Source organism: Anser anser (assembly GCF_964211835.1).
Source record: "Anser anser genome assembly, chromosome: 4".
Taxonomy (NCBI): domain Eukaryota; kingdom Metazoa; phylum Chordata; class Aves; order Anseriformes; family Anatidae; genus Anser; species Anser anser.
The window spans coordinates 53,822,800-53,847,396 of NC_139724.1; the positions used below are offsets into that span (position 1 = coordinate 53,822,800).

At 42.8% G+C, this 24,597-nt stretch overlaps 1 protein-coding gene across 1 annotated transcript in view; it reads right to left on the reverse strand.

Moving 5' to 3' along the window:
• The window catches only part of LIMCH1 (LIM and calponin homology domains 1), a 176,944-nt gene that overhangs the window by 7,624 nt on the left and 144,723 nt on the right, over positions 1-24,597 (reverse strand). The window contains exons 20-30 of the mRNA XM_083833235.1: positions 21,761-21,982; positions 13,289-13,382; positions 11,122-11,294; positions 10,353-10,458; positions 8,312-8,334; positions 7,610-7,693; positions 5,808-5,900; positions 4,783-4,887; positions 3,233-3,369; positions 2,211-2,332; positions 428-551 (exon numbers count right to left, since the gene is read on the reverse strand). Coding sequence (XP_083689361.1) covers positions 428-551; positions 2,211-2,332; positions 3,233-3,369; positions 4,783-4,887; positions 5,808-5,900; positions 7,610-7,693; positions 8,312-8,334; positions 10,353-10,458; positions 11,122-11,294; positions 13,289-13,382; positions 21,761-21,982 — 1,283 coding nt within the window. The remainder of the gene's footprint in view (positions 1-427; positions 552-2,210; positions 2,333-3,232; positions 3,370-4,782; positions 4,888-5,807; positions 5,901-7,609; positions 7,694-8,311; positions 8,335-10,352; positions 10,459-11,121; positions 11,295-13,288; positions 13,383-21,760; positions 21,983-24,597) is intronic.

Below are 24,597 nucleotides of genomic sequence, written 5' to 3' on the forward strand. Positions count from 1 at the left end.
AACAGTTTGCAAGGAGACTGCTCATATATACAATAAAGAAAACTGATGTCCCTTTCTCATTGCAGATACACTTTTTGCAAATATTAGGCAAATGTATACCCTGTTTACTGAAAGAAATGGCATTACCTTTTAGTACACAGCAAAGCAACAGAGAAGAAAAAAATATAGGCAAAGTTTCTAGCAGAAAGAAAATACTAATCTCTACATATCTTCTTTTAAATGCCATAATCCTTAAAGAACTGGAGTGGAATAATCAATGTGTCTTTAGAAGTCAGGGAATGAAGCTCTCAGGTACTAACTTCCATGAGGCAGACTTCAGCGTGCCAGTGAAACTTAACCTACAGAGAATGCTGAGCAGGGATATAGGGGAGAAGAGAGTCAGTGTGAATTTGCACACTATGCAATAACTCTGATTTTATGTTCTCACCTCCTTCCTTCCCCTGTGGAGTTCGGTTTCTGTCCTGCACTCTGACCCAGGAAAGGTCTCTGCCGAATGTCCTCTGCGCAATGCGGGGACTGTTTCGTCAGCAATTGCTGGTTCCATGAGACGTCTGAAATGGGAAGTGGAGACATCTCAGTACTTAGGACAAAATGCTTTTGTCAGTACTGATTTACCAACATAACTTGTAGGCACACCGTAAAGCAGACATGAGATGTGAAAATCAGAATTAGGCAAAGACGACCATCTTGACTGTTGTAAGGAAACACCAGCAGCTTTCAGTTACATACAGTGCTAAGTTTTCACATCCACAACCCTCTCCTTGGATAGCTTGTACCCTTTTGAAAGTACTGTTACTTAAAAAGAAATTCTCAGAAAACCCACACAAAATCAGAGACAGGCTCTGCTGCATCAGGAGATCTCTATGGGGTAACGTCCTGCTGCATTCCCTTCCCATACACATAATAGTATGTAGAGTTGATAGAAAGGTGGTACGCTCACTGTTCTCCATGAGCCTATCAATAAACAATTTCCTTCCCTTGTAATTTCCTTTTATGTTTCAGATGGGTGCATAAGGCCCCGTGACAACACCAACCTCTCAGCACTATGCAGTGAACTGTGGTGCTCAGGCAACCAACCATCCTGTCCGTCAGACAGAGCACACTACACGGATCCTTCCAGACAAATTTTGTGGCTCACTGGTCAGGAAGGGCCTTACCTTTCAAAGCATAAACCAACTAGTTTAGAGGAGAAGAAAAATTTTACTCGGGCCTATGAAAAGCATATTACGTATTTTTGATATCATCAAGGTCAAAAACACCCTTAGTCATGACTATTTAAGATCTTAAGGAAAGTGCAAGAATGTGATGTGTCAACGGGCAAGAAAGGAGCTGCCAGAACACTAACGGTAGAGCAAGCTGTTGAAGAGAACCTAAAAAAGCTTTATTAGCAGAAATTAAAACTGTCGAATCTCTTAATTTTGCTTAATCACTACTAAACATCCTCAAGGTTGGATTACTGGGCAGCATCTTTTGCTTTCTTTACTTGAGTAGCCTTTATCAAAGAGCTAAGAACACAATAAAATTGTGACAGGGTGAGCAAACCTGCTAAATTAAATAAACTGCATTTGCATTTGGAACAAGAAACAATACAATAATAATACACAAGTAATAATGCACTAGCAATAATACACTAATAACACTGAAACCTTTCCTATCCACGGGTGGTTCATTATTTAGAGTCATCAATTTTTATGTTAGATTGAAAACAAAGATCTAAAATTTGCTTTCAAAATCTACAATTGCCTAGTCCTACATATTTACTATCCATTTATTAACTCTCTACTGTTTAGTGATACTAAATCAGTGAATTTCCCTTTTATGAGTTTGACCCTGTTGACAGCAACGCTTTGGGGAAGTTTCTTCATTATCAAGCAAGCAATATTTATGGGATCTTAAAAATTCTATCAAGTTGTATCAAGATAAATCCTGTACGTATACAGGATTATGTAACAGATGGAAGGTAACTGTGAGATTACTGTGAGATTTCTACCTGCAGCCAGAACATTAATTACTGATGTAAATATGATTTTAAATTTTACTTTATTTCTCTTTACTAACAGAAAACAACTTTCGAATCTGAGATATTCAAATTTTGAAGAAGTGTACTGTTAATGTCCAAAATTCTCTGAATTGAATTGCAAGCCACTATAAATACCTGCAAGATTTCTATCTGGGTAAGAATACATGTATATGAAGGTCTTGACTCTCACCCTGAGTCAACGGCAGATTCAGCCGGGCAGGCGAGCTGCGCTCCATCACTGACACCTGGTGCTCCTGTTCACCTCCTTTCAAGATACCCGTCTCTGGGTGTCCTGAGAGCACTTTATTTCCACTGCCAACAAAAATAAGTCACATTGTATAAATAAAGCCAGGAAAAAATCCAACTAGAGTCTAATGGCAAAATCAGATTTTTGAATGTAAGTGCAAAAATGTGCACTTACTACATGCAACAGAAGTTTGTGTCAGCACTGACAAACCAATGGGTAACAGTCATGAGTTAACAAGTCTGCCTCCATATGTGCCAGGTGTTCCTCCTTACCTCATACACAGCCACTCACATGCACTAGAGACCACTCTGGATTTGTGGAAAATGGTTTACTTGACAGAGAAACAGCTTCTTTCAGTGTTCTCTATACAGCATTCAGCATCATCAGATGCTTTTCATCTTTGTGAAAGCTGTGATTACCAGTTTGACAAAAGACCAGGACTTTGAACACCATGTGGCAAGTTTGGGTATGGCACTTTTGAAACAGACGGGCAATCTCACAAAGATTCTGAGTGAAAATTGCTCCTTCTCCTTCATTCATCCCAAAGGCTTGTGAAACTTGTAAGCAAAACACAGTGCAGTGACATACACAGATGTCCGAGCCAAGATCTAATTCTGATCTGGTTGATGCAACAGCTTCTCAGCAAAGTCATATGCTGAAAAGATAAGCCTTCTGACATGGCCAGCTAGCATCACGCATGGCCATATATGCATAAGCCTGATCAGGATGTATTACACCTATCACCATGCCAAGGAAATGAGAAGACTAACACCAAATGCATTTTATTTCCTCCTCCAGTAGCTGCCATACTGCTGGAACCATCACCTTGTGAGGCAAAGCAGTTATCACAGCCTCATTGTCAGATGCTGATGTTCCAGCATCAATCATGGTCAAATGTGATGTCCCAGAACTATACAGAATGCAAAGCTCCACAGGGCTAAGAAATGCCTAGGCTTGATCCATACCTCCTCTTTTCTTGCCAGCGTTCATTTTCCTTGCTTTTCAGAGGTGGAATACTGTCTTGCTCCCAGAGCAGCTTTTTCTGCCGTGTAACTTCATTTTGCTTGCCTTCCTCTGGAGAGCTGTTTGAATCAGTTGTGTTCTAGAAGACAGCAGGGGAGGGAACAAGGAGCTTCTCTTGAACTCAGCATCAGCATGCACGTGGGCAAAGCACAGGGTGCCCCCAGATATATTGTTTACACACCTTATCATCATAAAGAACACCTCACATTATACAGTGGAATTGTTTGACTTTAATAAGGCTAACTTTGTATTTAACAAAGACTTCAGCTAAAATAGCCAACTAATTGGATTAAATGGAGCTCGAAACAAAAAGTTACAGACTTTTTTTTTTTTTTTAAGGAAGTAAAGTTTTTGACAATTACGAAACACTGTCTCCACTACATATTTTTGGCAGAAATGCTTAAATGACTTTGAGAGGTTAAACAGTCCTCCTCGCTAGTCTTTGGAAGATTTTGTGTAGGGTCTCAGCCTATGATCATGGGAATTCTGCAGCTGGCAGCCTTGGGCAGAGCACTGCTCGCATGCTCTGGGCATTTTTAAATGGCAACATCAGTACTACTGTCAAAATGGTACTGGAGTGGGCGATACCTGAGTGGAGCAGCTTGTGTGAGCCATGGCATGGGACCTTTCACTTCTGAGTGTAGACCCTGAACCTAGGACAAGCAAGTCCACTCAGGAAGTTACCAGCATACAGCCATAGGGACAAAAGGCTGTGGCTGTGATCCCCCCTGTCTGGGGATGAGTGTTAAGAGGGGGCAGGAAGGATGCAAGAAAAAGCAGATGACACAGGCTGTCTAATCCTGAAGTTGAATGGAAAAAGGCAGATGACTTCTTGGGTGTGGCTGCCTTGGGCAGGAGAAAATTTAAGTCTGGGAATCCCACATTTATTCTATTAGTGTCACCTGGGGAGGTCTGTTCTCTGGTGAACACTTAGTTATATGTTAGATGCATGAAGTTAAACATTTTGTGAAGCATATGCAAGAAGAGAATCACAGTGTGAACATTCCTCCATTTGCTTTGCTGCTTACTAAAAGGGATGGCGGGACAGAAAAGGTGGAAAAGTGGAGAGGTGGGATTCAATCCCAACTCAGATATGCTTAAAGCACTGTCTGACAGTCAAGGTTTTGTATACAGGGAAATAACTTCAGATCTTGTTGGCTTTGAGAGGGTAGGTAAAACAAACAAAAACAGGTGACTTTTTTCATAGCACCAGTCAAAGAAGAGAAGTAGCTGCAAAAAAAAGAAAGCTTAACCCTCTGCTCCAGTCCAAAATGGGATGATGCCAGTTGGTTTAGGAATACGTCTCTTCACTTGTGAAAATATACAAGTTACAGTGCTCTGAGGTATTGCCAGTTATGGAAGGTACCCAGGAAATACTCCAGGAAATACTCCTCTCATTGTTCGCAGACTTTGTTAGCCTTTAGCAAAGAGTGAAACTCTGCACTAGAGGTGGCTTTGACTTTATTGCCTTAGGATTCCACAATGAACTCACCTCTGTTTTATTTCCTTCAGTGGTAGAGGAAGAAGAGGAGAGGAGATCAGCAGAGTTTGAAGAAACAATGAATGGAACTACAGTATCCTCAATTATCTTACGTTCCTGAAAAAAAAAAAAAAAAAAATGAGGACCAGGAGAGAGTGGGAGTTAAAAAAACAGAACGATAACTACATGCTTAAAAATCAGAAATGTAAAGTTTGGCTACATGTTCATATTTAGATGGCTAGGTAATGACCTGTGTTATGAAGAATAATGGCAATACCTCAACTTTTAATTTGCTACAATATTTTGCACTCCCCTTCCTTTCACCATTACCATCTTTGAGATGGGATGCCCCAAAATGAAAAAAAAATTCCACTTGGGATGGCACCACTGTTTCTCACAACATCAGTCAATTAAATTACATATAAAAATAAAAAATTACACTTAGTACATGAGAAATTTATTTCAAAAGCTGAAAGAAATACTTTTTCTTAAGATTACAAGCATGGCTCTCAAGCACAGATGATATTTTTTTTCTGCAAAATGACCCATATATGACAGAATAAAAACACTATTGTCTATATTGTAAATATTCTACAACTGAAAGCTTTGAACATTTCCTGTCATTTTTTTTTTTAAACAGGCTGGATTACAAAACATCTACATGATGAAGCCCAAGGCAGACAATAACTTCATCTGGAATTCCACCAAGTCCAGACATCAAGAATATGCCAAAGCACAAAAGACTTTCCCTCTGGAGGGAAGCCTGAGCGCGCCCAGACACAACCCTTTTGACTCACACAGACTTGCATGGCAATTAGGCACCTCCACCTCTGCAGAGATTCTGAGGATACCTGTCTAAATATTTAAATAGTTTTCCTCAGTGCCTATGGTAGTGTTTAAGAGAAGCAATCCTCCTGAGAATTCAGCCTTGAGAAGTCTTTCATTAAATAATTTAGGTGTGGGATTTTTTTTAGTTACATAAGTGGGTGCATTTAAATACAAGAAAGTCAATAAACCTCCTCCTTTCAGCCTTATACCTCCTCATAGTATCTACGCTCCTCCTCTTCAACTTCTCTCTGTGCCTTTTCCCATTCCTCTTTCAGCTTGTCTTGCTCCTTCTGATACTTCTCCTGTAGGAGGATACAAATAGAGGTGAATTCAGAGCATACCATATTACGAGTAAAGTCTGTGGTATCTCCACAATGAAAATGAACCTGTTAAAAACGGCTCAATCAGAAACAGGATGAAACAGAAACATAAAAATTAGAAACATCCATGGGTGTCAAAAAAGCTTCCTTTCCTCCTCTTCCCACTTGCTTCTAGCTCTTAAAATTAAGACCTTCAAACCACATGGAACTTTTAACATATTACAAGAAGTTTAACCTGTTAGAAGTTTTTATGTGCTTGGACAGAAATTAAATTTATTTTAAACAATTTCAATAATTCCTTGTTTATTATATAGTTTTAAGAGTTGTAAAAAGCTATCACACACCCGAAAACATTTAAGCCTGGATTTTGCATTAATAATTACAGCTAAGTAGCATATAAACAAACAGGTTTTGCAGATGCTGGTTTTGGAACTAATTTAAGAGAGATGTCGGTACAATATAATGAATGATGAATAATTGTGCAAATTTAAAAGATAAATAAATAGTTTGCAAAGGTTTGATGAAGGTAAGCTCATAATTACTAAGCAGTTCATTTTCCTCCTTGATGGGATCATTTTTTGAGAATTCGTTTCACACAGTTTTACACTAAAAATTACCTTAAAGAGATCTTTATAATTGTGTGACAGAACTGGTTTGAATATGGGGAAGAATGGTGACTTCTATATGCCTTTTACACCAGTTCCAACTTCTGTTCAAATTAGAAACCACATCTGCCTGATCCAAAATAAATGCATTTACTGTCGAAAGAACACCTGCATTTGCCAGAAAAACCATGACGAGAACTTTACACCATTCCAAGAGGAAATAAACATGCTAGCTAAAAGGAAATAAACTTAAGAAAGCAGTACAGAGACACACAATAGTCTTACAAGATGAAAAGACTCCATTTTACTGTTCCTCATCCTTGGACAGTTTGTTGCTCTTATGTTGCACGGACAAAACATATGATTTCTTTGGGATCAATCAAACCTAATCAGTATCAAAAAATTCTACTCACTGACTACTTTGATACTGAGTAATATCAAACGACACTACTGAGTGCAGGGGAAATTCAAGTTCTCAGGCCCGTTGCATTTCTCCCAACTATGACACAAAACCAGACCTTTTATAGCATACTCTACACCACCAGGCAAAACCAGTGGTTGTTTTGAGGAGGGCTCTCCCCCTCACAAAACAAAACAAAGCAAAACAAAACAACCAACCAAAAAAAAAAAAACCACCACCTTTGTGTACAAATTTAGTTTGATGTTTTCCAAGAAGAACATGCAAACACAGCAGACGTCTACAAAAAGCTACTAAGACCATCACTTTAAAGAAGAGTTGCACAAGCATCAGGGTTAGCAAAATATTAGTCTCAAGAAAGAAGCTCTAAGTAATTAAGAGTCTCACAGTTTATGCTCAACATACTTTAAATATAGTTGAGGATCAACATCTGGTTGAACTCTGCATTGGAATGCAGAACTAAATCCTTTTGGTCCACCCAGGGTGTGGGGAAGGGGGAAGTAAGACTGCATAAACCACAGAGAGTATGTGGTTCATTCATATGCTACAGAACTCTCTAAAGCATCCACAGAGGGTGTGGAAGACATGACACGAAATACTCGACTTTTGTCTAAAGGAGCTGGAAACAGCTGAAGCACGTGGTGGAAGAAAAGTAGCGTCTTCCTTACCTGAAGCAAGCGTTCTTGCTCATGCTGCCACCTTTCCTGACGCTTCCGCTCTTCTTCTGGATCCCAGGACCAGAAATTGAAGCGCTTGTGTGAAAGAAAACCAAGCTATTAGACTTTAATACTTCACAAGGCTACCAGAAGGCTGCACTTTGTCTGGTCTGCCCCCAGCAGTGATGTTGAAATGGGGAACTCAGAACTAGATAATGGTACTCTTAGTTAGCAGACCATACTCTGAGCTTCACTGACACTTGGGTTTTCCCACAGGTATCCAAATGAGAGAATAATCATTTGGTTTGCAAAGAAAGGCTTGGGAAACTTCAACTGGAGGGAACAAAAAGAAAAAGACCCAAAAGAAAGCTCTAAGCAGCACTGAACAAAGATGCCTCCAGGTGCCCAAATTTAAGGAAAATCTCTATTTTTCTTCTCTGTAATCTTCTGTGCAACATGCAAAGCAATTTGCGAATGTGAAATATATTCTCTCATTTCATATGTCTGCCAGCACAACAGCCTAAAGCCTCGCTTTAAATTTTTATCCAGGGAAGAACACTTAAATTACAGATCTAGACCATGTTTTGGCTTGGGTTCTATTTTTTTCTCTCTCAGTCTGATTTGGGGATGTTACAAGGCAGTTTGCATAAAAAAAATCACTTTTGTTAAACACATATCTCTAAACCAAAACCACAGTGCAAAAAAGGTACTTACATTTGATTTGTCACCACTATCAGCTATAAAAAAAAGAAGGAAAAATTAAACTTAACAGGAAAAAATAGCAAAAAGTGCTTAGCCTGCAATTAAAGCTATGTAGTGTCTGTATAAAAAAGCCTCACGTTAGTTTTCTATTTGCTACCACAACCAAATGCAAGGACAAACTGCAAGCAAACAAACCAGAAAAATAGACTACACCCATCACCAACAAAGTTACTTCTGATTTGGGTACAGAGAAGCACAACTTCAACTAACACCAGGTTCTACTCTACCACTAGCTACTGCTGTCTACTTCTGGCCACAGCCATTAGCAGTGTTTGAACACTGAGCACTACCTACTTTGATCGACTTTTCCCTTCGTGGTTCAGTGCAAGGAAGGAAAAAGCACAGCAAAGCTAACAAGGGTGAGACTACACTATTCAAAAGCCACAGTTACGAAGAGGACCGTTGCCATTTTCTATTCATGTCTTCAGGTTGATGTAAAGAAATAAGGAAAAGGTATTTAGAGGCAAGTGATTTCATTCGGTGCCTGAAGCCAGAGCATCACAGCAATGCGTAACCCAACAGCTCTTTGTCAACTGCGCAGCAGGAATAGACACTTTCTACGGAAGTGAGAGGCAGAAAAAGTCCCCGGGATCGTCAGCTTTCACCCCAGTCCCACAGCTGAAGACACCTAGGACTCGAGGCGGCGGAAGGGATGAAGCTGCTCTTAGTGCTGCATTTACCTGGCTGCGAGAAAAACCGTGAGCGCCGCCAGTCGTTCCGCACCCTAAGCGGAACCGCGGCCCCGTGGGGCAGCTCTGCAAGGGACGGCACAGAGACAAAACAAGAAACACAGCGCGGTCAAAAGGCGATGGCGAGGCTCAGACCCCGGCCTACTCAGCCAACAGTGGGGTTTTTATTACAGTCGCTTTGTAACAAGCTCAAAAGGTTTTCAGAGGACTTGCAGATCACAAGGACTCCCCAAATTTAAATGCTACTTTTGCAACAGGGCACCTAACCGTATATGAGAGCTCTAGCACAGGAATGCTAATTCACTCTCGTGTTTGTTCCTGCTGGAGATGCATGGTTTAAAGGATTATCTGATCTTTCCACGGTATACATGCTGTGAACACTAGGGAGCAGCCAAGTGTTTCAGCATCACTTAGAAAATACCAGAGACACCTACAATCTGTCACTCCGAATTTGGACTGATTTGTGCTTGAAACAAAACAATATTGTTGGCAAAGCCTGTTTGGAGAGCACCTTCCCACCTAAAACAAGTGAGATTTCTAATTCCATTACTGACATTCCTGTTTTCCACAGTGGATTGCCTTCAGTAATTCCAATCCTGAAAATGCCAGGATAGTAATTATATTACCTATATATAAGCTGCCAACCTCGCAAGTTCACAGGGGGAAGAAAACTTCCCTCTCTCGCCCTTTCTCCCCCTCTCTCTTTCTTTCACAATACCTACATATATGCATCTCTAAAATCAATATAAAATAAAACTACTAAATATTACCAATCTCAAGCAAAACTTTGTCATGAAGGGAAGAAAAATAAGTCCTGCTTTGCAAGAGCTTGTGATGCGCACAGGTCAAACTGGGGGATGTGGCCAGATATGTGCATTGGTCATCTATAAAGAGAAGCTACACATGAGCAGCTGAGTGAGGAATTGTCTCCAGGAGTTTTTATTGTGAGATAAACCCAATTGTTAAGCCATTTTCACCTGTGAGCAACATACTCATGAAATATAATACTCATGGACATAATAGAGCTTTAATTGTTAGGCCTGACAAGTGCAAGTTAGCGTCCACCCTGACCCCCTCCTTCGTGTCACAATTCTGCTGCTGTGGTTAAGGGGAACAGCAAGAAGCGCCCCTCGCATCACAGAAGCCACACTACCAGTATTAGTCAGATGCAACTAGAAATTAAACATATCATCTTCCAAACCCTACAGGTCATTGATTAGGCATTCCCCCCTGACTACCACACACATGCATCTCATTATGTCCAACTGAACTCTCTGCAGCTCCCAACCTCTCTTTTTGCTCACCTTGTCGATCAGAATTCTGCAGAGTGACCTGGCTGGTCTCAGGCAGTTTCTTTAAAAATGGCAATACTATACTCCCTTCTTGTTCCACGGCTTTCGGTTTTATTACCTGTTCAGATGTTTGGGAACAGAAAACTGCATTCAAAAATCACCAGGTACAATCAAAGATTAACTTAACCCCTTTCTATTTAATTTCTGAAACAATACTATCAAAGTTTCATGAGCCTCTATCTCCAGAATTACAACATGGACTTGCAATATTGAAGTCCTGGAAATAACCATCAGTTGTTTGTTCTTGATACTCACACTGCAAACCAAGGCTCACCCTAACCCAGGACCAACATCTAGCATACCTGACAGCAGTATGGTGATGGCCATTTGTTACCCCTGCAACACCCTGCTCTTACTCAGCCCTTCAAGAGGACTAAGAGGGCAAGCTCCGCTGTTTACACCTTCTGGATATTCTGCTCTCCCAATGTGTGGAGGGACTGGGCTTTGCAGGTTAAGTTCTCTTTTCCGCTCCAGCCAGTTTACAGGTTCAAACACTCCAAGCAGACACTGGGGAGTTTCTTTGGAGGAGTAACTCTCTTACAATCATTGGATTTGGCAGAGAAAACCTCTTTCAGGGTCATTCCCTGACATATTTTGAATTAAATCCTGATGTGACATATACAGAGAGAAAATACCAACCAGCTATTTGCACCATATCCATTTCCTTGTGAGGTCTTCTTCGTTTCATTTTCCATTCCCTTTCTTTCTCGCCCATACATACCTCCTGTGTAGCAGGGAGCACTGCTTCCTTCTGCTGCTCCATTTCAGGCTTCTTCACATCTTTCTCACTTGGAGCAGCTTCCTCGGAAGGGACAGGACTAGGAGGAAATTCTAGGCTCTTCACAACAGGGCTGGCACAAGCTGCAGTTGACTTGAATTGCTTTTGATCTGAACCTAATCCACACATATAAGAGAGAATGTCACAAGGTTAAGATATTTTTTCAAATACAATGTAGACCTATTTCATATCTTCTTTCTTCAACACTGGCAGAATTAATCTCTCAGAAAATACAAAAATTGAAAGATGAATTTCACCTGATAAAACGTAGATGCTGACACTTGAGTTGGTCACCATGGGACACCCTTCATGGTTAACAAAGGCAGAGAGGCACTTCTTGGGGAAGGATCACCCAAACTATTTGAGACACCTCTCTTGTCTGAAATGAGCTGTAACCCATAATACACCTACTGAGGTATAGATCTCTGTGGTATGCATTCCTGGAGCTGTGTGATGAATCCTATTCTAAGGTGCTACCTGGACAAGCAGCTCTACAACAGTTAACATGGTCTCATTGTCAGCACTGGAAGGTATGTCAGCTTGGCTGCTTCCACTGAACCAAGTCAGTCAAGCATCAGAAAGCAAATAAATTGTGGTATAAGGAAGCCTTGGACTGGAATAACTGGGTTGGCATTCAGTTCTTATTAAAAAAAAAAAAAGAAAAAAAAGCAAACCAACAACACAAAAAAAAACCCACCAACCAACCAAAAACAAACAAGTTGATGCTGGTTTACAGGGACAAGGGACCAGGAGCACAAGGGCCCACAGCTGAGGACTATGGCAGCCTAATGGCTGCCAGCTGGTACCACCATTGGAAGTGGAGCAGTTTCCAGCATCCCAGGCAGTGCACAAGCACCCACACATCTCTTAAAAATCCTGGAACACAGTCTCAGCTTCTGATCCTGTTCCCCCTCCAAGAGGTACCCCTCTGACAGGCTAGGAGAGGGAGCTAAGAAAGGGAGGCACCCCAAGGCTGCACTAAGAATGCCCACACCAGCAGAGACAAGAGCTGTTCCCGCTGCCTGGCAGATGCACACCACTTTGGAGCCGTTCCCACACCATTAGTGGCTTAGGGGTCACAGCATGGAAGTATCTGGCTTGTACTGAACAGCAGACGAGGTTGTCTGTCACACAGCTCGGACTATCTATCCCTCCAAAGGAGACACAATGAAAAACCACGTTCTTTTACCATTTCAGCTTTTGCAAAGTGTTCTCCCAGCTTTCTTTGGCAGACCATATTAACCTTTGCTACCAATACTTAATGTTTAGAATTTCTCACAGGTGTGGAGCTCCTCACTGCTGACTGTTGAGAAGAGAATTTGCTTGGTTCATTCCACACCTGCAAGTTCTGCATTACTTGCCAGCTGCAATTCCAGATTGTTACACTCTGTGCTGCTACGCAATGATTTTTTCTACCTGAAAGTCTGGCCTATTTCTAACTACGAGACAAAGTAATTAAGCCAGCTGATGAGCTGTCACTAGCAGTACGTGTGTCATAGTTGCGCAGCACATCAAGAAAAGTCTGGATGTGTTTCTAATCTTGGAGGATGGTACTCCATTGATGTTTGAGGGGCAAGCGCAATTACTTAAGTCACATTTATCCTCAGCAAATTGGAGCAGCATATTTATATACCAATTACAGGCAGAGATTTCCTTTAAATACCTACTGTAAACAGTCCCTTTTACTTACCTGTACCAAGCTGAACTTTGATAGACCCATTTAAAAAATGAACAGAAAAAGACCACGAGCTTAGTATGATAGCAGGCAGTAGATAAAATGCATGCTCAAAGGTAATACTTCAGAAACACCATTCAGAGGATAGCAGTTTCAATTTTTACGAGTAAATCCATTTCCCCAGATTAGGGATTGTGCATAAAGCCTTTAAAGCAGAAAATCAAGGCAGTGCACAACACTGTCACCTTGCACCCAGAGCAGCATGCAGCCGTGAATGTCGTTTCTGCCATCTTCTGCACTGTCTAATAAACCCTCTTGGTGCCGCTGCAGATGCACTTACTGGGCTGCAGCTGCTGCAGGGTGGGCATCAAGCCCAGGCCAGCAGTGGGCCAGGGCAGGGGCCAGGGGCCAGGGGCCAGGGCAGCAGCCACCCACCTGGGGATGTGCCCACAGGGCTCCCGGGTCCTGCTCCGCCGGGGCTGCCCTCGGTCTGCTGGCTGGCTGCCGGATCCGCTTCCCCCGGGGAGGCCTGCGGAGCATGGAAACACAGTGAGTGCGTTGGAAATAAAAGTATGGGTTCATTCCGTAGGGCAGTGTTCGCTGCTGCTTCGTAACGCGTTGGGTCCGGGCTGTTTTAGAGCTCAGTAGGAAGCTGTGAACTGGGGAGCGAGTCTCTGAGCAGTATGTGCTGCTCTGGCATCGAGTCACTGGGCTTTAATCTCCTTTTCTAAACGTTCAGCAAGCAGCCATTATGCAGTTGCTTTGGAATAGCTCACGCAAGCTTTTAAAATTGTAGGATATCTTTAATTGTGTTAGCTGGAGATAAGCATACATTTCACCCCTGGTTTTCTCTTCCAGAATAACACAAAAACGTATGCATCAGTGAATACCCAGCACATTCGAGGGCTTTAAAAGTGGCAAAGTAATTAAATACTTCCTTTATTTCACGGTTGTCTAAACAATCAGTTATCTGAAGGGAAAAGGCAGAGTTGGTAATAAAGGTAATGAAATACTTGAAACATTATTGGGAAAGGAGTGAAAAAAATGGTGAGACCGTATCAAGCCAATAATCCAAATCGTTTTGAAAAGCCAGCTTCCTGACCCAGGACAAGCCTGTTGCAGAGCTAAACCACACCATCAAAATAACAATAGCATTTCAGCTGATTTATTCAGCAGCTTCCCCTTTACATCTGCTTCCCCAGTAGGCAAATCAAGAAAAAAAGTACAGCAAATCAATCAGCTACTGCACGGCACCTCTAGCACATGAGAGAGCTAGAAAATGGTGCATCCAACAGAGGAAGAAAAAAAAAGAAAGCAGCAGACTACTTTTAGAAATGAAAAGCAACGCATTTCAGAAGCGATCTTGGTAGACTCCCTTTCCTGCCCCTCAATCTTATTAACAGCTGCAAGAGAGGAAATGTGCTGAAATTTCCTCTTTTCTGGGGGCAGGATTCACACCTCCGCCCTCTGCGCAGACGCTGCCTCCCCTCCCCGCAGACGGCCGTGAGCCTACGGCCCCTCATCCACGCAGGCCCCAGGGGCAGCAGGCCTGGGCTCCCTCAGTGGTGTCACCGGGACATCTGGTGGCAGTGCCAGCAGGGTGCCGGTGCCTGCGGGCACGCTGGCTTTGGACAGCTTTGCCGTCAGCAGCGGGAGCGAATCCCTGCGTCTCTGCTCCTCTCTGGAGGGAAGCATGCTGTGGCGAGGGGCAGGGAACGTGTCTGGGACAACTCCCCGCGACCAGTCCTGGTGCAGGGCTGTGGCCAGGGGCAGCGCTGGGAAGCAGGACAGGCACCAAATGACAGCGGTGAGCGGCTGGAAGTGGCAGTGCGTCCCCTGTGGCACCTGCTGGGGATGGCTGCCCCAGGCAGGGCTTTCTCCTCACCGCCTGGTGCCTTCCCTGCACCCTCACCTCTGCCCAACCAAGTCCTCTGCTCCAGGCAAGGCGCAGGTGGCAAACCCGGACAAATGCGATAGGTTTGCCCCTTGCCATTCTGCTGCTCTCTTCTTCTGTATAACCCACCTCACCCTTCCCCAGCTCACCTTGATGCCAACCTGTGTTTCAGTGAGAGCTTCTGCCCCTTCCTCTACCCCAGCAGAAAAATACTGAAACTACAGAGGATGTCTCCTTCAGCCTCAGTTCTGGTTCCTGACAGGACAGCAACAACTACTGCAAATCTGTTCACTCTCAACCTTGTGCAATGCAGAAATAAGTATTTCTTTCTCCATGAGGACAACCAGGCAGTGTAACAGGCTGCCATCTCCATCCTTGGAGGTTTTCAGGACTCGGATGATCAAGGCCTTAGCAACCTGGTCAGCTCCTATATCCGATCCTGCTTTGAGCAGAAGACCCCGCTAGAGACCTACAACCTGAATTATTCTGTGATTCTACAACCTGCACTCCGTTAAAACTAAACAAATAGCTATTACCAAAAGCTCACTGTTTTCCCTCTACAAAGTACATTTTCACTGGAAAGGCAAAAGGCACCTACCCAACAGCTCTATTCATCGTCACCAAGCACAAGCATTCCAATGAAAGTGTTTCATGTTTCAATTATTAATATTTAGATGATTATTATTTTTGGTAAAGCAATGGAACTCACCCTCCACTCTCAAAAAGCAAGTGCTGAAACTGAAAAATTAAAAGGCTCAGCAAACACATGGAGCTGACGCAATGTTATCTCCTCCGGTTCTAGAGTTAGCTCAGGAACCTACATGGTGCTGTGCCACGCTGCTATCCTGCATAAGTGAAACCACAACTAAATCTAACTATGATCTTAATATCCAGTAAGGAGGTTGAGCTAGTTATAGATACAGATGTTATTTATAGAAATTCTTTCAAAGAAGAGTAAAAAAAAAAAAAAAAAAAGGAAGAGCTACTGCTTGCTGCATGAAAATTGATTTTGGAAATGACATACTGCAGAAGCCCTGCTCCTGCTCACGAGACTTGACTCTTCCTCCTCCCTCTGCTGAGCAATTAAATGTTAGCAACATAAAGCTAAAAATATAAAACTGATTAGTAAGTAATTTACAAAAAAAGATTAAGTGAACTTCGCTGGGGAACTCTCATTCCCAGTGTATCTAATTCTATTTGTAATACCAAGTAATGTAATATTATCTAGTATTTTATCCACAGGTATATGATACGTTGTAAAACATTCATGTACTGATGGAGCTGATGGAATGTCTTTTCCACCATGGACTATCACTTGCATTTCATAAATATTTTGTAATCAAAGTACAATATTATCACTGAATATAAAACAGCCATTAAAACATTCAATTGCACTTGGGAAGATTGTATTTTGACATGGGCACTGAAAAACAACTTAGTGAGTAATGTTTCTCGGGCATTTCAGAGCAGATCTGACATTTTGGGATGAAGGACCCGTGCTGCATGTCCATACCACAGGCATTCGTGTGGGAAGACGCATCACTGCCTCTGCTGCGGGTGCTTAAGAGGGAAGCTCTTGTATAGTGTTATCAAACTCTTCTTTGGCATGACAATAAATCAGTTCCGTTTGTGGCCGATGGGGTTTTTATCCCAAGAACTAGGATATCACAGAATCACAGAATCATATCAATCCAGGTATTTCTTGAACTATGACCACACAAGCCAGAAACAGCCCCATTGCCTACTGCTGTGGCAGAACCTTTCTTACAAAACCCTAAAAATACACTAACTAGGAACTCCCAAAACACTGAACTTCACAACTGCTACAAGAATTCAAACTCCAAAGGAAGTTACAGCAGAACTTTATTAGCCCTTATTGTAAATTAAATCAAACTGCAGGTCAGTTAACACTATTTGTACACAAAATCACATAAAATGGTAATACTGTATTTTCTATGAAAACATGACGAAACAAGATGTCTGGAACCAGCAAGAATGCAGAGATCTGGAAGAATCAGGTGAGAACTACAGTGTGAATTCTGTAAAGTCACTCAGGAATGAAATTGGTTGCAGTATCAATAGCCACATGTACAAATTACCTGATGCATCCTTTAAACTTCTATGATGGAAATTGTATATGTATCAGCATTTTCCAGGTTATACTTCAAGACTTTAAAATGTCATATGATGATTTTCTATTCGAAGCTAGCTTATTCTGTTGCGAGTGGTAAAGCTGAAATGACCTTGGGCTGCCCCAGGTAAGTGCCTTGCATGCTATGGCAGTGCAGTGCTGCAGCCAGACACTGCTCTGACATGTTAAATCATCTGCCCCTTTCACTGGCAGCTAGATAATGCTCTAATCAGATCAGCTATTACAGCCAAAGACCAGGGTGGGTCAGTAATTGACAGAGAAACCTTCAAAGTGCTGCAAGAAATAGTGTTAAGTATTCTTGTTAGAGTCATTTTCACTCGTTATTACTGCTCAACTGGGCAAAAAATAATCTCCCATCACTTGCAGACACTGAAAATTGGATGGGGGTCTGCATGATGGGAGATATGGATGCTAAATTCATAACCACATCCCAAGCAGAGTTCTGTTCTACCCGCTCTGAAGTTTTGTTGTTCTTATTTCTCACCCTAACCCTTTTTCCCTTCAGGTAGTCCAGCCCGCCATGAATCTTCCCATGTATGGTTAAGGAAAAGCTGTCAATCTGGAATATATATACCTTACTCTGCAAGTGTTTCTTGTAATGAATCAAAGAACAAAGACTTGTCTCACCAGATACGTACAAATCAGGATTTCAGCCCTGCTCGCTTGTAGTTTGGCCAACAATCCCCAACCACAAGAAAGCTTATACTTTAATCTCAGTTCAATCAGTGGATTTTTGAAGATGAAGGAGAGTGTTACTTGGATATAGAAAAAAAAGTTTCTTTTGTGCCAAGCATGCAGTGAGTAGAAACGGACAAGTTTAAGCTGGCTAACTTAAAATTAAAAGAAAGCCCAAATCTCCCCACCACCACCACCCCACCCCGATCTTTTTAAAGTTGCTGTCTATATTTATTTATTTCTTGGTTGATCAGAGCAAAGCTATAATTAGAGCTATAACAAGCCAGTAATTTCTAAATGGTCACACAAAGATTAGTTAAAATAAAGTGATGTTATGCACTGACAAATTAATCCCCCTACACTAAAATCTGCACATATATTGTTTTAAAACAAAACATTTATTTTGCCAACTTCTAATTCAAAGAGTAAGAGGATACAACTTCTCAGTATTTGTAATGTGCATAACTGCTATGTATAATAGAAAGAAAACACAGCCTAATGGCTGAAAGACAGGACTGTTCCTGGCATTGCCACTGACTGATCAGAGGATTTTGAGCATGTCAGTCTTTTGGCCTTTGCCCCAGTTTTTGCAGGGGCAAAAAAATAAAAGGAGGAGATGTGCTTTACCTGCCACCTCTCCTAGCTGCACATTGTTCCACAAACACCAGTGGGATACTTCCATCCTACTGATAGGCCAAATTTACCCCTCCTAGCAAAGTCAGCCTTAAATCAGAGGCAAAATATAACAAACTGCTTTGAATAAAGGTATGTAAAATAAAAAAAACTAAAAAAAAATAAAAATTAAATACTGAGGTATGGGGTACACCCATATAAAAAGATTCTTACGCCTCTCTAGCTCCCAAAAAATCATACTAGCATTTCAAGTGGTACAACTTGATTAAACTTTTTTCCAAAATTCAGGCCAAGAGAGCTGTTGAAGTACAGCTGCACAGCATCTTCCCGGATTGCAGACAACGCCTGAGGCCAGCCGGACAGATTTAGAGCAGGGCTACAGAGCTTCAAAGGGAAGGCTGCCAGGCAGAGAGAAGACAGGACCGGTCAATTTGACAACTGAACTGAAACAGCAGGGAAGCAGCTGTAAGAGGGATGGAGGAGGAAGGGGCACGCAAAGAACAGGAAGAGAATCAGATGAGGAGGACAGGAGGGCCAAAGGTAACATCTATATGAAAAGGAATATGCACTCTCACAAGAGTCCAGGCAGAAAGTGAGCAAATAAAATACAAAAAGAAAACTAAGCTAGGAGCAACTAGAGGAAAACAAAACAAAACAAAAACTAAAAAGAGCATCTCTCAATAGATAGAGGGACTAGTGCCTGTGAATCTTATTCCAAGCCAGGGAAGGACACAGCTAACAAGTCTCTAAACTATATCAATAAAGGAAAGTGTGCAAATAATGGCAGTGAAAGCAAGCTTAGAAAAGGCTTTGAAAACATGCTCCATTGCATCTATTTGCAGTTTTTTTCTTAACAGAAATGTAGTTGCTTCTTCCACTTCGGATAGCTCTGCTTCTTCATCTTGGCTGCTTCCTATCCCTGTTTCCATCTTCTCCGTCTTCTCCTAAAAGTTCAGTAGGGTTAAACATCAGACAGAAACTTTCTGAGTGGGTCAGACTAAACACATGCTTAATCAAGCCCCTACAAAGAAAACCTTTTCTTGTGAAAAATGCCACACCAGTCTCATAAAAAGACACAGTGGCGAACTGAGCTGTTGCCTCGTGAAAGATCATATCAGCATCACCACGAGCTAGAAGACAGTCTTTACTTCAGCCGTGCACAGGTTTCTCCCAGCTGGAGGTGATAAAAGTGGCAGGTTCAGAGGTTTCCTTACTTCCACGAAGGTGTTTTATGAGGAGTGCGACAAGCCCGGACGGCTCGTTTCTTTCCATGCTTGGATTCCCAGCCTTCCTAGGAGGGCCTGTATCTTCCGAGATGAGTTCAATACTCCAGGCCGCAGATGCTGGCTGACATCACTGTATCAGTTGTTTGGAAACCAAAGTAAAATAGGGACAGGGGGAAGGCTGAGTGGAGTGACTCCAGGTAGCTGCCCGATTCCAGCAGGTAGGCTGGCCCCAGCCTGATGGCATCTATACGGAGATGCCTGGCAGTACCGGCTGTGCCCCCACACCAGTGAGGAAGCCAAGTGTCAGTCCCATGCTCCATCTCTGTGGCCTGGCACCTCAGCCCTTCCCATCCATGAACTAGGGCACTCCTGTACACTTGACTGAGCTAAATTACTGCGTGGAAAATTAAAACTAAGCATCTGGGTAAAGAGAAGCAAGTATTTAGAAGGAAACGAATCAGTAAATCTTATCTCAGGCTAGCAAATCTGCTTCCAGCCACAGGCAGATCTCCCTCTCTCTGACCCGTCATGCTCAGTGCATTCCACTTGTTTGCCAGTGGTAGATTCCCTCAAAGCAACCTCCTCACCATGCTGTGCCCTTGACATGCCTGACACACGTACCTTTGTTTGAGGCTGAAGTGCCTGGAGTAATTAGAATGATTTGCACTACCCAGTCACATTAACGATCAAATTATGAAGCTAATGATAAAAAATCATTTGTTGGAACGGAGAAATAGCACCATCTGGGTGCGTGCTCATTCTCTCCAGATGACTTCACCATCAAGTACGCTCAAGTTTACAAACCAGGAGGTTACTCTGCAAACGTCAGAGTTGCAAAGAATCTGGGAATTCAAGCAGTTCTGCCTGTTTGCCAAAATCACCGTGAGGGCTAAGACACTGTAAGCAGAAAAATTAGAATTCAGCTGGCCACATCATCCTCAAAACCATAGAAAGAAAAGGAAAGGGCATCAAACAGGTACAAAGAGGCCAAGCCCTAACAGTAGCTGCTACTGCTGAATTTTCTCTCGACTCTTCCACAGCTCCTAAAAACGGAGACGGTGATATATATGTTTAGCTAATTTTCAGATCACCATTGTGATTGTTTCTAATCTATGGCAAGCTCTGGCCCCTCTCTACCCTCCAAACATTCCCCTTCCCAGCTCTCCCCTACCAGATGCAATGCCTACCTGGCTTCTCCCTTAGAACCAATTAGTTCTGAAGCAAGCAATCTTTGCTCTGCCATCCTGCAAATCATTCACTCTTGACTCTGCACCAGTTCCCCCTGACAAGATCAAGTCTGTGCTCAGGGCACATCCCAGCTCCCAGCTACTTTACAGCAAGTAGACTTCAAAGCCCATCTGTCTGTGGCCAAAGACTGCCATGAAGCCGGGAAGTAAGATAAGACACAAGCCCTTTGGCATGAATGAACCATCCCTCCCTGAGACAGATCCCTGCCCACTCCCTGTTATCCACCTGGCCGATACTTGGAAGAAATCTGAGATGAAAGCAAAAAATTATCATAATCCACGTTTCACCGCATCTCTGATTCTCTTTGTTGTTACACAAAAAAGAATGGCTAAAACTCCCCGTCCTGCCACTTGTTGCAATCCTTTAACATACTTTATTAGCAGTCCAGTCCTTATTTCTTGTTTTGTTTTTAACCATCTACTTTTGTGATAGTTTTGCAGCATCTAGATTCCTGCTGTGATGTGCTCCAGTTTTTTTTCTGCCTTTCTCTCTGGGGAGGAGGGGGAGAGAAAGATGAAAAGGTAAAATTAATTTGTTTCTTTGATAAGGCAGTTAAGAAGCACATTGGCCCCTTGGAGTATTTCAATAGCTTATCCCCTTTTCTAATATTTCTGAGAGGGGAATAAAAGCTGAATGCTCAAAACTGCCAGCACATCCACATCCTCATTTGAAAATTGAAAACTGAGACTAATTATAATGGCTCACACAGTCCAATTATGTTGCTGATCTAATCAGCTAACATCAGGAGAAGAGCTGAATAAGCGTGCACAATAGCTGGGACACAGAGTCAATTTCTCCCTGGCCCAGCACATTTAAAGCATGCTTATCAGCTGCATGCCATCCAAAAAAAAAGAAACGTTGGCTGCAAAAAGTTTTTGAACCTTCCCTTCCCATTTCTCTACCCACATCCCAAAGGAAGAAACCTTTAATTTACAAAGGACTTTTTTTCCTGGTCTGGGCACACCCTCTAGAAATAAAACAAACATAACCACTTGGGTTTCATTAGTTAGTGATTAAATACATTACGAGACAGAAAATTGGCAGAGAAAGTAAGGCTGGTTTGTTCGTGTTGCTCTTACTGTTGGCTCTTTGTGCACACTCTGAGTGGCAGGCCTCTGTAAACTGAGCTCAACACTTGTGGGGTCCTTCTTCAACTCTACTGGGGGCCTGTCCCCTCTGGCTACTCCATCAAATTTCAGAGATCTGCTTGGCGATTGAGTAAATATTACTGTTGTACACTCTTTATCCTTTTCTTCAACTCCGTTGAAATTCTCTCCATTCACGCTGACTTTTCCATCTACCTGCAGAATACAGTTAAATAAATGCAAAGAGGAAATTAGCATTCAGAGAAATTTAGGAAATTACGTCTTCAACACAACATTATTGTTGTTGTTAACACAGTCTACACCATCAGTTGCAGGACAGAGCCAAGCACACATTTCAACAGGCCAAGATAGAAGAAAACCCCACTCTAGGGGGGGTTCATAAAATACAGACAAGTTCAGAATATTCCTGGGTTTCCCAGTTTCCCACATTTCACTCTCCCAGTACATAGTGGATTTTAAAAGAACAATGCTTTAAGCTATATTTACACTGAAACTTTGGGGTTTTGCCTCGTGTCGTGCAAGAAGCCAGCTGGTTCTCCAGGACTAGTTACACCAACGAGCTGCTGTGCAACTGGCAAGCTCACCACAGCGTTACTTGCACATGCTTTCTGAAGCACTGCTGGGTGAACTCTGAAGGCTCAGGAGCAGCAGAATTCATCCATTTGTTTCTTTACTTTTCGTGACAGGGAAGTGAGGAACCAACAAATAAAACCGGGCATTCCACCTTCTCTGTGAGGTTATAAAATAAATAGCCACTTCCCCAAAAAATGATTTTATGCAGTCATCACGGAGATGAGAGAGCAGAAACAGTTTAACTACTTTGTTCTCAAGGTTAAGCTAGCTCCTTGGAGGGCCTATATTCCCCCAGAGGAACTCCTAAGCAAGGAAGAAAATACAAAATAAGCTCTAGCTTCTTCCTTTGCACTGATACAGCTTTCTCTTATCAATATGTTTTGGATGGGCATGGCACTTAGAAAGTTCCTTCTGTTTGGCGGGCTCTTTGTAGAGGTCCAGGCATACACAAAGTCTCGCTCCAAAAAACTCAGGTGACGTTCAGAGTAAGAGCCCAGCTGGGATCTGCAGAGGGACCAGAAGAGCACAAGGTATCAGTAGCACTATACAGCTCCTGCCTAGCTACAGCAGAGAGCTTTATAGGCTTGTCAGCAGGGCTGAGTTTTGGAGAAGAGCTTTGCTACTCTGCACGCAGATCCTTCCTTGCAAAAGGATCATTGCAAGAGACAAAAAGAAGGTGATGGAGAAAGTACAGAGAGACTCTGCTCTGCCGCTAATTGGACTTTGGGGGAGCAAAAGTAGAGACCAGTGATTTCTTAGAGAAGTCATCCGGGATATATATGGGGATGAGTCATGTCAGGGCTCTCCACAGGTACTGCATAAACAAAAAACGTGTAAAAACAAGCTCAAAGGTCTGGCTTTCTGTGGGAACTTTTGGCTTACTTCATTGCTATTGAAAAAGGATGCAACAAGTGTCAAAACTGCCTTACCAAACTGAGGCGTGGTTTAAGAGAAGTGCTTGCCAGTTCATCCTCCCTGCCCTGCTCCTCTGTTCACTATTCACTTATCTCCAATACTCTGCTTATTGGGTAAACAGCTTGGATACCTCAAAAGCAGCACTCCAACTTAGTATATGCAATTGGTGCTGTGCTAGGGGCAAACCTCTCCTGTTAACTGCCTGTACACGTGCATCCAGAGACCTGCTCTTCATCTGAGGATGAGTGACTGGGAGGCCATCTCCAGGGCGCTGGGCATCCTCAGCTCTGACGGGAGTGCAGGGAGGTGAGGGCAGCTGGCACCTCACACGGCCAGCTCCCAGGCAGGGAGAACCAGCCGGGCCCTGCCCGTGTTTCACCCGTTCTGGCTGCTTTTCAGACGGAAAGTTCCCTCCCTTTCCTCGCTGCCTTCGGCCGCGCTGCACAACACTTGGTTTACTTCCAACCGCAAGTGTGGGCAGACACTGAGCCCCAAGTCTTCTGGGATTGTGTGCTGGATTATCTGCTAGAGAGGTGGGTCATGGAAGACCTCAGAAATATAAAAACCAGAAAAACACTGGCAGGCCACACCATCCATTTTAATGTCTCTGTTTAGACTAAGACATTTCTCTATTTATATTAGGGAGGAAAACCAAATGTTTGAATGATCAGGACAGATGCCCCAGCTGCAGAGTTAAACAAACATACTCCTCTCCTGATCTGGAGCAAGTCAACACATTGTCACTGGAGCTGAGAATCGTCGACAGGCTGGTGTTTCAGGGCAAAATAATGCTACAGCTACATAATCTAGGGAATGGGTCTTATTAAGGCAAATCTCACTCCTTCACATCCGAGATCTAGACAGACTTTCAGTGGTGGCTAGGGTGGAGAAGCATCCATGTGTTAATTTCTCCCTTTATATGTGAACTATGTATGGATTAACATAAATGTGATAAATACATGTCTTGGTCCTGTGAGAAAAAATGGTAAAGAGGGAAGGGAAGGGAAGGGAAGGGAAGGGAAGGGAAGGGAAGGGAAGGGAAGGGAAGGGAAGGGAAGGGAAGGGAAGGGAAGGGAAGGGAAGGGAAGGGAAGGGAAGGGAAGGGAAGGGAAGGGAAGGGAAGGGAAGGGAAGGGAAGGGAAGGGAAGGGAAGGGAAGGGAAGGGAAGGGAAGGGAAGGGAAGGGAAGGGAAGGGAAGGGAAGGGAAGGGAAGGGAAGGGAAGGGAAGGGAAGGGAAGGGAAGGGAAGGGAAGGGAAGGGAAGGGAAGGGAAGGGAAGGGAAGGGAAGGGAAGGGCATCCTACTCCCATTCTCCATATCCAT